The 15,019-nt window shown below is 40.8% G+C and overlaps 1 protein-coding gene across 1 annotated transcript in view; it reads right to left on the bottom strand.

Moving 5' to 3' along the window:
• The window catches only part of LOC311112512 (uncharacterized protein), a gene marked incomplete at both ends in the record, with an annotated part of 47,384 nt that overhangs the window by 22,682 nt on the left and 9,683 nt on the right, over positions 1 to 15,019 (bottom strand). Inside the window, 8 exon segments of the mRNA XM_084155644.1 lie at positions 2,359 to 2,406; positions 2,409 to 2,522; positions 10,125 to 10,310; positions 10,792 to 10,859; positions 10,862 to 10,933; positions 12,140 to 12,167; positions 12,171 to 12,279; positions 14,276 to 14,416. Coding sequence (XP_084011770.1) covers positions 2,359 to 2,406; positions 2,409 to 2,522; positions 10,125 to 10,310; positions 10,792 to 10,859; positions 10,862 to 10,933; positions 12,140 to 12,167; positions 12,171 to 12,279; positions 14,276 to 14,416 — 766 coding nt within the window.

Below are 15,019 nucleotides of genomic sequence, written 5' to 3' on the forward strand. Positions count from 1 at the left end.
AGAACCATCCACACCAAGGATGATAACTATAACGATAACTATAACGATAAATTATCCATAACTATAAACGTTGGCGAGCATCCACACCAGCGGACCTTTATCGTTAATCGTTCTGCAATACACGTCAATCAACTGATCAACGCATCCTACTGCATGCTGTAGGCCTATTAATAAGGTGGTAACACAGACCATTCAGCGCTTCAGGGTGTGTTCATTGTCATAGTGACAACTGCAAATAATTATCCAATGTATATGTAATGAAAAATGATTAGAAACTCATTAAATGTAGAAATTCAACAACAAATGCTGTTTAGCCTGCGCATCTTTTACATCATGTCATCATGATTTCAATTTTTCTAATGATTGTCAATTCGTTTGGATCTTATTTTTCACTGTGCTCTTCTCTCTGTCTGTCCGGTGCAACCATGTGCAGAGAATTAGTGCAACAATGTTATCATCACTTCCCAAAGTGATCACACCAACGCTCCTTAACTTTCCCCGACAGTTCGTTTGGCCTATGCCTATTTTACATTCAGCAATTAGCAAGAGCCACGAAAAGGCAAGTAGGCCTAGTATAAAAAAGGCTAAACATATTTGTCCTATTGCTTTTGTAGCCTATAGCTTTTCCTGGGATTTCACGTGAAGAGGAATAGCGGAGAGACTTGCGTAGCCTATAGTGTGCACGGGAACAGCTGGAAGAGAGAGGCTAAAGATGTGTAGCCGAAGTAAGAAGCTAAATATTAGCTACATATTAGGCCATTCATTAGATAAATATTAGGGCTATAAATATTGATCCGTCAAAGTGTACTTTTTTTATTTAATTTTTTACAAATTATTAAATGGCAGATTGTGCGTTCTTCCAGGCTGTGCTCTGGAGTCCCGGATATGCAAAGCTCCACTATTGTTTAGGCATACGTTTTTAGACAAGACAACTATTCTACCTAGGCTACAACAACACAATGCAATGAGGAATGTATTGTTATCAAGTGAGTACACAATTGTTGTCTAGGACTGTAAACTGTAGTGATGTAGGCTAATTTGAATATCCGCTCAAACGTCCTGTTTTGAATGCTTCATGCCGAAATAACTGCATACAGCCTAGGCCTGATTTTACAACCATTTAGATCAGTTATGGGTCTATTCTCGCCAGTTTACAAGGTCCAGAAAGGTACATTAGCAGGCTACTCATATGGTGTACATTTAGCAAGCAAGAGCAAGCTGGAATCTCTCCTCAATAGGCTAGTAGTAGTAAATAAAATTAAGTGTACAACAAGCTATTGTAATCTAGCTTTTCCTAGGACTCCAAAAGATAAGAGGAATAGCTGTAGCTGAGAGGCAGTGGACAGGCAGGGTGCGTAATTGCAAAGAGAACCGTGAAGACAGACTAGATATGTGTAGCCTAAGATAGAAGCCTATGCAACTCATTAATTAGTTAAATATTAGGCCTAATACTGCAGTGAACAGCCTATACCCAATTTACACAGTGAAATATACAGTACCAGTCAAAAGTTTGGACACACCTACTCATTCAAGGGTTTTTCTTTATTTTTTTATTTTTTTACATTGTAGAATAATAGTGAAGAAGTCAAAACTATGAAATAACACATATGGAATCATGTAGTAACCCAAAAAGTGTTAAACAAATCAAAATATATTTTATATTTCTGATTCTTCAAATAGCCACCCTTTGCCTTGATGACAGCTTTGCACACACTTGGCATTCTCTCAACCAGCTTCATGAGGTAGTCACCTGGAATGCATTTCAATTAACAGGTGTGCATTGCCCCAATGTATAGTGCCAATTGTAAAGTTTGGTGGAGGAGGAATAATGGTCTGGGGCTGTTTTTCATGGGTCGGACTAGGCCCCTTAGTTCCAGTGAAGGGAAATCTTAACGCTACAGCATACAATGACGTTCTAGACGATTCTGTGCTTCCAACTTTGTGTCAACAGTTTGGGGAAGGCCTTTTCCTGTTTCAGCATGATAATGGCCCCGTGCACAAAGCGAGGTCCATACAGAAATGGTTTGTCGAAATCGGTGTGGAAGAACTTGACTGGCTTGACTGATTGAGCCCTGACCTCAAGCCCATCGAACACCTTTGGGATGAATTCGAACACCGACTGCGAGCCAGGCCTAATCGCCCAACATCAGTGCCCGACCTCACTAATGCTCTTGTGGCTGAATGGAAGCATTTCACAGTGGCAAAGTTCCAACATCTAGTGGAAAGCCTTCCCAGAAGAGTGGAGGCTGTTATAAGAAGGGGGGACCAACTCCATATTAATGTCCATTATTTTGGAATAAGATGTACGACGAGCAGATGTCCACATACTTTCAGTCATGTAGTGTATCTAGCTGTTACAATATGCTCATATTTGCTATTTGTTGAGTCACCATGTGACTCTATACTTACTGAAACGTTTCTAACAGATCGAGGTACTCTGACTGGAAGAGTCGAGCCAGTTTAGCCTCCACCATGTTGACTGTGGACGCGTGGCTGATGCTCCCCTGGATATGATGAAACCTGTGGTAAGAAGAAGACATTGGCCATGTCCGAATACCCGTTCTTGCATTCTAAATAGTAGGCATTTTGGTTCTGCAAAAATAGAACGTTTTATAGTATATGACATTTCAAAAATGTGGTAACGGTATGCTTTGTGTTTGACAACAGCTGATAATCAAAGAAGGTAACGCACTGTACCAAAATGAACGAATGGCTGAAATCAATTACGCATAAGATGACGTATTCCCAGTTGGTATATGTCGCTTACTGAATTAGTATTTACTAAACAGTACGTTCTAAATAGTATGTAGTACGATTAGTACACAGTATGTCGTTTTAGTAAGGAGTAGGCAAGACAGATTTCGGACACGGCCATTCCCTCAATATTACCATCTGTATCAGGGTTACATTTTACATTTACATTTTAGTCATTTAGCAGACGCTCTTATCCAGAGTGACTTACAGTTAGTGAGTGCATATGTTTTTCATACTGGCCCCCCGTGGGAAATGAACCCACTACCTTGGCGTTGCAAGCGCCATGGTCTACCAACTGAGCTACACGGGGCCTACACGGTACAATATACGATACGATATACGATACAATGCAATATACTTAAGCAGTAAGGCCCTAGAGCAGGGGTGTCAAACTCATTTTAGCTCAGGGGCCACATGGAGGAAAATCTATTCCCAAGTGGGCCGGACCGGTAAAATCATGGTATATATAACTTAAAAACAACAACTTCAGATTATTTTCTTTGTTTTAATACGATCAACATACAACATAAAGCTGGAGCCTGAGGACAGTGTGTCCAAAATAGTACAAGCACAACATCACTATTAATCATAAAACACGTCAAGTTTATTTGAAAATTCTAAAGAAAAAGAACACACAAACACACAATGCCTCAGTGATTAACAGAACTGTTTCACAGATCACAGAACTATATCAGGGTGTCATTTCTCAGGCAGAAATGTAGATAAAAATAATGAAATCCTGTTCCCCAAACAAGTGCAAGAACCACAGAGTCAAGAATAGGTTAAATATACAAATAAAATAAAATCAATTAAAAACAATAGCACATCAACATAAAAACATATAAACATAAAGCTGGAGCCTGAGGACAGTGTCCAAAAGCACAACATCACTATTAATCATAAAACACCTCAAGTTATTTGAAAGTTCTGAGGACAAAGAACACACAAACACACAATGCCTCAGTGATTCAAAGAAGTATATCACAGATCACAGAACTATATCAGGGTGTCATTTCTCAGGCAGAAATGTAGATAAAAATAATGAAATCCTGTTCCCCAAACAAGTGCAAGAACCACAGAGTCAAGAATAGGTTAAATATACAAATAAAATAAAATCTATTAAAAACAATAGCACATCAACATAAAAACATATAAACATAAATCTGAAAGCGTTGCTCAAACTCCCGTAACAGTCCAGTTATTTTATCTTTGAACCGCTTCATGTCTGCCACATGTTGGGTCGCGCACACATTTTTCAGACAGGGGAAGTGAGCTGCATCACCACCGGCAAGTTGCGTCTCCCACAATGACAGCTTCAACTTGAAAGAACGTATGCTGTCATAATACTGCGTGACAACTTTGTTGCGCCCTTGCAGCTGTTTGTTCAAGTTATTCAGGTGCTCTGTAACATCCACCATAAATGCAAGGTCCGGCATCCATTCTGCGGAATGAAATTCTAACACTGGTTTGCCCTTTTCTTCCATGAACTGTTCAATTTCTTCTCGTAAATCAAAGAAACGCCTCAGCACAGCACCTCGGCTTAACCATCTTACCTCAGTGTGGTATGGCAGGCCATAGATGTGGTCTTTCTCTCTGAGAAGGCTGTCAAACTGACGGTGATTCAGGCTTCTGGATCGGATGAAATTAACAGTTTGGATGACCACCTTCATGACGTTATCCATCTTTAATGACTTGCAACACAAAGCCTCCTGGTGCAAAATACAGTGAAAAGTCAAAAAATCACGTCCTCCATTTGCAGATTGCACTTTCTCTCTGAACTTTGTCACAACGCCTGCTTTTTTCCCGATCATTGAGGGCGCACCATCTGTAGCCAGGCTGACAGCGCGGGACCAGTCCACTCCGACCCTGTCCAGCGCGCCGACGAGTGCGGTAAAAATATCAGCTGCTGTCGTTGTATCTGTCATCGGCACCAACTCCACGAACTCCTCGGTGACGGTCAATGTGTCATCAACTCCGCGGATGAAAAAATGGCCAGTTGTGCAACATCTGTAATGTCCGTGCTTTCATCAATTGCAACCGAAAACGCAATAAATGACTTTACTTTTTGCTTCAACTGGCTGTCCAAATCCACTGAAAGATCGGAAATCCTGTCTGCAACTGTGTTTCTTGTCAGGCTGATATTTGCAAAAGCCTGCCGCTTTTCAGGGCACACAATCTCCGCTGCCTTCATCATGCATGTTTTTACAAATTCACCCTCACTAAATGGTTTTGAAGCCACTGCGATTTCATTAGCAATGAGGTAGCTAGCTTTCACTGCAGCGTCACTGATGTCTCGGCTGTGAGTAAACACAGACTGCTGTTTCTTCAGACCCGCCAACAGTTCATTCACCTTCTCTCATCTCCGCTGTCCTTGAAAGTTGTCATATTTGTCGGCATGAAGACTCACATAGTGGCGACGAAGGTTATATTCTTTCAGCACTGCAACATGCTCTGAACACACCAAACATACAGCTTTCCCATTCAATTCCGTGATTAAATAGGATGACCATTTTTCTTGGAACACTCTGCACTCTGCGTCCACTTTTCTCTTTTTTGACAGAGACATATTGGGGCAATGAGGGTGCCAAAGCACATAGTGTTAAAAGTAGAAGCCGTAATAAATATCGCGGGCAAAACAAAGTAGCTCATTGGCTGCACGTGCTTGACCTACTTGCTCTGCCCCGGTATAAACAGTTTGCTTGCTTAACACAATTGCTATTGCGCCATCCAGTGGACGCAATTGGAACAGCAGTTTATTTTATTGAAAAATTGCAGCGTATTTTTATACTTAAAAAAAAAATATATATATATATATATATATTTTTTTTCTTTTTCAAAATCATCTCGCGGGCCGGATTAAACCCGTTTGCGGGCCTGATCCGGCCCGCGGGCCGTACGTTTGACACCCCTGCCCTAGAGGGTGTGGTATGTTGGCCAATATATCACGGCTAAGGGCTGTTTTTAGGCACGAAGAGGAGTGCCTGGATACGCACTTAGCTGTCATATATTTGCCATATACCACAAACCCCCAAGGTGCCTTATTGCTATTGTAAACTGGTTACTGACATAAAAAGAACAGTATACAAGTACTTTAGCATCATAACCGTGGTATATTGTCTGATATACACACAGCTGAAGAAAATGCTGTTTCGGCAAATCAGCAACCAGGACACAAACTGCCCAGTTTATAATCTGGGATATACAATATGATATCCGATATGATGCGATACACGATGCAATATTCAACACAATAAAGTGGGCACACTAGTTACAGGACTAAGACAAACACAACATAATTTGACACATACTCATGACATACAACACGTCATAACACATGTAACTTCAATATATCTCGTCATATACAGTGCATTCGGAAGGTATTCAGACCCTTTCCCTTTTTCCACATTTTGTTACGTTACAGCCTTATTCTAAAACATGTTCCTAATCAGTCTACACACAATACTCCTTAATGACAAAGCGAAAACAGGTTTTAAGAAATGTTAGCAAATTTACTAAAAATTAAATACAGAAATACCTTATTTACATAAGTATTCAGACCCTTCAATTTGAGACTCGAAATTGAGCTGAGGTGCATCCTGTTTACATTGATCATACTTGAGATGTATCTACAACTTGATTGGAGTCCACCTGTGGTAAATTCAATTGATTGGACATGATTTGGAAAGGCACACACCTGTCTATATAAGGTCCCACAGTTGAAAGTGCATGTCAGAGCAAAAACCAAGTCATGAGGTCAAAGGAATTGTCCATAGAGCGGACTTTGGTCAGGGAGGTTACCAAGAACCCGATGGTCACTCTGACAGAGCTCCAGAGTTCCTCTGTGGAGATGGGAGAACCTTCCAGAAGGACAACCATCTCTGCAGCACTCCACCAATCAGGCCTTTATGGTAGAGTGGCCAGACGGAAGCCACTCCTCAGTAATAGGTTCATGACAGCCTGCTTGGAGTTTGCCAAAAGGCACCTAAAGGACTCTCAGACCATGAGAAATAAGATTCTCTGGTCTGATGAAACCAAGATTGAACTCTTTGGTCTGAAGGATACCTGGCACCATCCCTACGGTGAAACATGGTGGTGGCAGCATCATGCTGTGGAGATGTTTTTAAGCGGCAGGGACTGAGAGACTAGTCAGGATCAAGGGAAAGATTAATGGAGCAAAGTACAGGGAGATCCTTGATGACAACCTGCTCCAGAATGCTCAGGACCTCAGACTGGGGCGAAGGTTCACCTTCCAACAGGACAACGACCCTAAGCACATAGCCAAGACAACGCATGTGTGGTTTCGGGACAAGTCTCTGAATGTCCTTGAGTGGCCCAGCCAGAGCCAGGACTTAGACAAGATCGAACATCTCTGGAGAGACCTGAAAATAACTGTGCAGTGACCCTCCCCATCAACCTGACAGAGCTTGAGATGATCTGCTGAGAAGAATGGGAGAAACTCCCCAAATACACGTGTGCCAAGCTTGTAGCGTCATACCCAAGAAGACTCAAGGCTGTAATCGCTGCCAAAGGTGCCTCAACAAAGTACTGAGTAAAGGGTCTGAATATTTATGTAAATGTCATAATTTACAAAAATGTCAAAAAAAAATATATTTAATCAATTTTAGAATAAGGCTGTAACGTAACAAAATGTGGAAAAAGTCAAAGGGTGTGAATACTTTCCGAATGCACTGTACAGCGTTGTTCTGTATGTGTTGTCACTAGTTCCCACTGTTCAGTAGCCTGACGACTGTACTCAAATGCAGCAATGGCATAAAGGCACACCTGCAGGGTTTATTTGCAAATGAAACACGATGACAAACTGTTCTGAACAAAAATATAAACGCAACATGTAAAGTGTTGGTCCCATGTTTCATGAACAGAAATAAAAGATCCCAGAAATGTTCTATATGCACAAAAAGCGTATCTCTCAAATGTTGTGCACAAATTTGTTTACACCCCTGTTAGTGAGCATTTCTCCTTTCCCAAGATAATCCATCCACTTGACAGGTGTGGCATATCAAGAAGCTGATTAAACAGCATTATCATTACACAGGTGCACCTTGTGCTGGCCAAAATAAAAGGCCACTAAAATGTGCAGTTTTGTCACACAACACAATGCCACAGATGTCTCAAGTTTTGAGGGAGCATGCAATTGGCATGCTGACTGCAGGAATGTCCACCAGAGCTGTTGCCAGATAATTTAATATTTATTTCTCTACCATAAACTGCCTCCAATGTCATTTCAGAGGATTTGGCAGTACCTCCAACTGGCCTCACAACCGCAGACCACGTGTAACCACGCCAGCCCGGGACCTCCACATCCGGCTTCTCCACCTGCGGGATCAGCCACCCAGACAGCCGATGAAACTGTGGGTTTGCACAACCGAAAAATGTCTGCACAAACTGTCAGAAACCGTCTCAGGGAAACTCATCTGCGTGCCGGTCGTCCTCTCCAGGGTCTTGGCCTGACTGCAGTTCGGCATCGTAACCGACTTCAGTGAGCAAATGCTCACCTTCGATGGCCACTGGCACGCTGGAGAAGTGTGCTCTTCACGGATGAATCCTGGTTTCAACTGTACTGGGCAGATGGCAGACAGTGTGTATGGCGTCGTATGGGTGAGCGGTTTGCTGATGTCAACATTGTGAACAGAGTGCACCATGGTGGCAGTGGGGTTATAGTATGGGCAGGCATAAGCAGGTAGCCTAGCGGTTAAAACCGTTGGGCCAGTAACCGAAATGTTGCTGGTTTTAATCCCCGAGCCTACTAGGTGAATAATCTGTCAATGTGCCCTTGAGCAAGGCACTTAACCCTAATTGTTCCTATAAGTCGCTCTGGATAAGAGCGTCTGCTAAATGACTCAAATGTAAATAAACTAGGGACAACAAACACAATTGCATTTTATCGATTGGCAATTTGAATGCACAGAGATACCGTGATGAGATCCTGAGGCCCATTGTCGTGCCATTCATATGCCGCCATCACCTCATGTTTCAGCATGATATTGTACACAGATATCTGTACACATTTCCTGGAAGCTGAAAATGTCCCAGTTCTTCCATGGCCTGCATACTCACCAGACATTGAGCATGTTTGGGATGCTCTGGATCGACGTGTACGACAGCGTGTTCCAGTTCCCGCCAATATTCAGCAACTTCGCACAGTCATTGAAGAGGAGTGGGACAACATTCCACAGGCCACAATCAACAGCTTGATCAACTCTATGCAAAGGAGATGTGTCGCGCTGCATGAGGCAAATGGTGGTCACACCAGATACTGACTGGTATTCTGATCCACGCCCCTACCTTTAAAAAAAAAAACGATCAATGACCAACAGATGCATATCTCTATTCCAAGTCATGTGAAATCCATAGATTAGGGCCTAATTAATTTATTTCAATTGACTGATTTGCTTATATGAACTGTAGCTCAGTAAAATCTTTGAAATTGTTGCATGTTGCATTTATGTTTTTGTTCAGTGTACTTGTGTTGTCACCATAGATCCCTAACTCCAGTTTACAGGCTTCAACGCTCAATGTAAATATCCCAAATCCCAAAGTACACAATGACATGTAAAACCCACCCATCAAGTCCTGTTCACAAGTCTTATGTCAAGCAGTCCCCCAAACACACACATACACCCGCAAACGCACACACACACACACACTTCGTTTAATCTGGGTTAAGATAACCTCCGACATAGGACGGCTGACTTCTGTCTGCTATCGCCGTGGTAACTCATCCCTGGGAAAGGGACTGTAAACTAAACTTAGTTAATCTGTGCTAATGTTTGCTTGTCCCGCTTTATCCAATTTAGGGTCCTTAATCTGTAAAAGTTGTAATAAATTAGCCTCTGAATACCCTACTAGCAAGCAAAGTGTAAACCTCTGCTGCCTTTTAAACATTTAAGCATAAATGGATAAGTGTGGCGCAGAGGAAGGCTAGATGTGACCGGGAGTACTCTGGACACGTGTTACTGTAGAATTCTAGAGTCACAGCTCTGGGGTGCACTTCCAGAAGCCTTCGTAACTCGAACTCTAAGCTATATGTAAAAGATACAATCTGTCCCCTCAGGGCACAAGGATGAAATACAAAATCAAATCACACAAACAAGAACAAACCAGTTCCATTGATCCAGTCAGTGCGTGAGTGTGTAGCCTAATAATGACATAATTGAAGGTTGTAAACTGGTTTTCTGGTTAATGAGATGTCACATAACCAGATTACAACCAGGTAAAGACATTCTGTGGTCGCTAAAAAGACGTCAAGTGTACAACCAATATACAACCAGACAACAATGTCACAAAAAAAACATCAAGGATACAACCAGTTTTGACCATTGGATTGTGACTATGTGGCTGTGACCTCTGACTGTGTGTAGGTTGGATAGGATCCTGTGTGTGACCCCTTCCTCTCTGCGGTCCTGAAACATGCGGAGGAACTCTGGGTAATGGATCACACCTGTCTTGTTGAGCTGGCCAGAAACAAGCCCCACATGCTCCCTCTTTAGATTCAGGCCAAAGGTCTTCAGCACCTGCAGAAACTCCTCCAGGCCCACCTAGACAAATGCCCCGGCTAACACACAGACCTAGTTTAAATACCTTGAATACTTTGAAATGTATTTTTCTTTTCTTTCTTTCTTTCTTTCTTTCTTTCTTTCTTTCTTTCTTTCTTTCTTTCTTTCTTTCTTTCTTTTTCTTTTTCTCTTTCTTTCTTTCTTTCTTTTTCTTTCTTTCTTTCTTTCTTTCTTTCTTTCTTTCTTTCTTTCTTTCTTTCTTTCTTTCTTTCTTTCTTTCTTTCTTTCTTTCTGTCTTTCTTTCTTTCTTTCTTTCTTTCTTTCTTTCTTCTTTCTTTCTTTCTTTCTTTCTTTCTTTCTTTCTTTCTTTCTTTCTTTCTTTCTTTCTTTCTTTCTTTCTTTTTCTTTCTTTCTTTCTTTCTTTCTTTCTTTCTTCAGTTCAATACCAGGCCAATACTTTGACTAAAGTGAAACTATAATGAACCTTCACCTGTCTCCAATCCCTAGCTGTCAACAGACTCACCTTGAAGGTCTGGTCTGGATCCAGTTGGTCAAACTGGGATTTCATTCTCTGGACGCCCTCCCTCAACTGTCCTTCAGCCACGTCCCATGGCGATGGATACCCCACTGCTCCTCCTCCAACATCGACAGGGCCCTGGGTCTGGCTGAAAGCACAAGGGCATGATGGGTAAAAGGAAAAGCATGGTTTAGTATCAATGCGCAATCTGTAAAATGTCCCACTGGCACTCATCAATGATAATTTCAACTACGGACACCTATCCTCGAAATTTGAAGAACTTACATGTGCCTAAACCTAACTAATAAACGAATGTATTAATTTATTAATAAATCATTGTTTAAGACAATAAGGGTTGTTTGCATGTGGAAAACCTACAGATCGCACCTTTAATTTCAGGGTAAATTGCCCTTATTTCCCAACTGTGGTCTGCATATTAACCCAGTCATACCTTGAAGAGTAACCGCTTCAATATCATAGGGGTTAGGGGGGTACCCAGACCAGAAAAATATCCAACTTTAGTCATTTAAAATGATATCCAACTTTAGTCATTTAAAATGATACATATTAATTTAGGGGACTATGAATGGATAAAAAATGTAGAACTGTTCAGTCTTTTATAAGGGTGAGGTGCCTTTGACTGGTATGATACTACAGTGCCCTCTATAGGTAACTTTTGGTCACAGCAATTACTAACTATTTTTGTCTCTGGATGTAATGTTTGATAATAATATTGATAACATGATCATTTAGCAGATGCTTCTATCCATGTAACATACAATTGAAAGGGACACCTACATTAAGTGTGTGTACATTACGGGATTCAAAGGCACAACCCTGGTGTTGCAAGCACCATGCTTCAACCCACTGGAACGCTGACACTATGTTTGTACATATAATAGTTAATACTTACTTAAATACTTAATACTTAAAGTGATGCTCCAGAACTTTTGTATAATTTCAGACAGTAGTTTTGAAAGTGGTGCTCACGAGCCAAAACGGGTTCCTGTTTTTTGTATTCTATGTTATCCAATTGTGTACCATGTCATCCATTTCGTATGAAATGTTACGTCCTGCAAAAAAAATGTTTTGGGTGTGTGTGCAACTTGTGTGATATGTTATGAATTCAATTACTACAATATGTTACGAATTTGTTGTGCTTAAGATCCCGGACTGCATCTTTAAGTATATGTAAATACTAAATACTTAAGTCAAAACTTAAGTAAATACTGAAGTTTAAGTAACAACAAACTAAGAGACATTACCAAATGTTGTATACAGCATCACATCTTTTGACTCATACAGTTTTTGATGGAATACGAAGATATGCAGAACGTCTTTCCTTTGTTCTTACCTTTGGTGTCTTCACCATTGATAGAAGATTAAACTTGTTGATCATTATTATCGTTGGTGTCTGAGATCTTTCTATGGCTCAGTCCCAGTTTCCTATGCAAACCTCTCACTTTCACGGTTCCAAGTCCTTCGCTGTCAAATCTGTTCGTCAACAAATTTTTCTAAAATCATACCATGAGGTGTACCACTACAGTTTTCCACATACAATGCACACAAGACACATACAGTACATGAATACATTAAGGAAATACTGAACATGCATACATTCACATGGAGTACATTTGAATTGAAGTCACTCAATATATGAAGTGGATTGAAGATATATATACACTACCAGTCAAAAGTTTGGACACACCTACACATTCAAGGCTTTTTCTTTATTTTTTACTATTTTTTACATTGTAGAATAATAGTTAAAACATCAAAACTATTAAATAACACATATGGAATCATGTAGTAACCCAAAAAGTGTTAAACAAATAGCCACCCTTTGCCTTGATGACAGCTTTGCACACTCTTGGCATTCTCTCAACCACAACCAGCTTCATGAGGTAGTCACCTGGAATGCATTTCAATTAACAGGTGTGCCTTCTTAAAAGTTAATTTGTGGGAATTGATATCCTTCTTAAAGTGTTTGACAGAATCAGTTGTGTTGTGACAAGGTAGAGGGGGTATACAGAAGATAGCCCTATTTGGTAAAAGACCAAGTCCATATTATGGCAAGAGCAGCTCAAATAAGCAAAGAGAAACGACAGTCCTTCATTACTTTAAGACATGAAGGTAAGTCAATACGAAACAATTTCAAGAACTTTGAACGTTTCTTCAAGTGCAGTCGCAAAAACCATCAAGCACTATGATGAAACTGGTTCTCATGAGGACCGCCACAGGAATGAAAGACCCAGAGTTACCTCTGCTACAGAGAATAAGTTCGTTAGAGTTACCAGCCTCAGAAATTGCAGCCCAAATAAATGCTTCACAGAGTTCAAGTAACAGACACATCTCAACATCAACTGTTCAGAGGGGACTGTGTGATTCAGGCCTTCATGGTCGAATTTCTGCTAAGAAACCACTACTAAAGGACACCAATAATAAGAAGAGACCTGCTTGGGCCAAGAAACACGAGCAATGGACATTAGACCGGTGGAAATGTGTCCTTTGGTCTGGTGTCCAAATTTGAGATTTTTGGTTCAAACCGCTGTTTCTTTGTGAGACGTGGTGTGGGTGAACGGATGATCTCCGCATGTGTAGTTCCCACCGTAAAGCATGGAGGAGGAGGTGTTATGGTGTGGGGGTGCTTTGCTGGTGACACTGTCTGTGATTTATTTAGAATTCAAGGCACACTTAACCAGCATGGCTACCACAGCATTCTGCAGCGATACGCTATCCCATCTGGTTTGGGCTTAGTGGGACTATCATTTGTTTTTCAACAGGACAATGACCCAACACAACTCCAGGCTGTGTAAGGGATATTTGACGAAGAAGGAGAGTGATGGAGTGCTGCATCAGATGACCTGGCCTCCACAATCCCCCGACCTCAACCCAATTGAGATGGTTTTGGATGAGTCGGACGACAGAGTGAAGGAAAAGCAGCCAACAAGTGCTCAGCATATGTGGGAACTCTTTCAAGACTGTTGGAAAAGCATTCCAGGTGAAGCTGGTTGAGAAAATGCCAAGAGTGTGCGAAGCTGTCATCAAGGCAAAGGGTGGCTATTTGAAGAATCTCAAATATAAAATATATTTTGATTTGTTTAACACTTTTTGGTTGCTACATGATTCCATATGTGTTATTTCATAGTTTTGATGTATTCACTATTATTCTACAATGTAAAAAATAGTAAAAATAAAGAAAAAGCCTTGAATGTGTAGGTGTGTCCAAACTTTTAACTGGTACTGTATATATTAATATTTTTACGTTTGAAATAAATTGCTTCCGGTTATTGAAAAATCATTGAAAATATGCCATTTTTTCAATCAGGGAATTAGATTTGACTCCAACCCTGATGCACATACTTAAATGCAGAAAATGCAGTATATAATGTTTAACATTTCAAAAATCATCATACTTTACTTATGTACCACATCGTATTATTCATAAATGACTTATACATATATAGATATTTTGAGGGGGAAAACACACTTCTTCCAAAGCTTCTCAAACTCCCGGTCCTGTAAGTTGAGGCCCAGCTGCGAAAGACATCTCTTCAGCTCTGGAGCTACAATCCAACTGGTCCTCTGTAGGCCTAGCTCTGTGGGACGTGACTCTATGCCCTCCAGGAACCTGTGGTGGGGAGAACCACATCATTGACATTTTAGTCAGCTTTAAGCTGGTCTGGTCTAGCATTCAGCTAAGGAAAGTGAAAACGTTTCTGTGACATTCAGATACGTGTGTGTGTGTGTGTGTGTGTGTGTGTGTGTGTGTGCACGTGCGTGCGTGCACATGCGTGTGTTTAAATGTCGCTTGCAAAACAAACTGTTGCATCTTCAGTTTCTAAATAGATGAATAAGATGATGACATTATGATAACAAATATTATAGATATACGTGTGAGGCTTATAGATTCCTGCATTACTCAAAACTTTATCTCAAAAGGGATTTATGATGATGATTTAGGCACTCAAACAGTGCAGATTCCTGGTTGCATTCATATTGCAGATATACAGTACGATCTCTATTAAAAAATGCTGCTTCTTTTGTTTTCCAAATGTCATTCTCAATACCAAGCCAATGAATATCAAAATATTCAATCATTTGTAGACTTGCATAGACTTCATATGTGGTGACCAAAAAGTTGATATTAGGTACATTTGACACTAATACTTTGTAAATGTTAAGGAGATAGACTGGGGGTAAGGCCCTGCGATAGACTAGTGTCCTGTCCAGG

This window comes from Coregonus lavaretus, assembly GCF_964263955.1.
Source record: "Coregonus lavaretus genome assembly, chromosome: 38".
Taxonomy (NCBI): Eukaryota; Metazoa; Chordata; class Actinopteri; order Salmoniformes; family Salmonidae; genus Coregonus; species Coregonus lavaretus.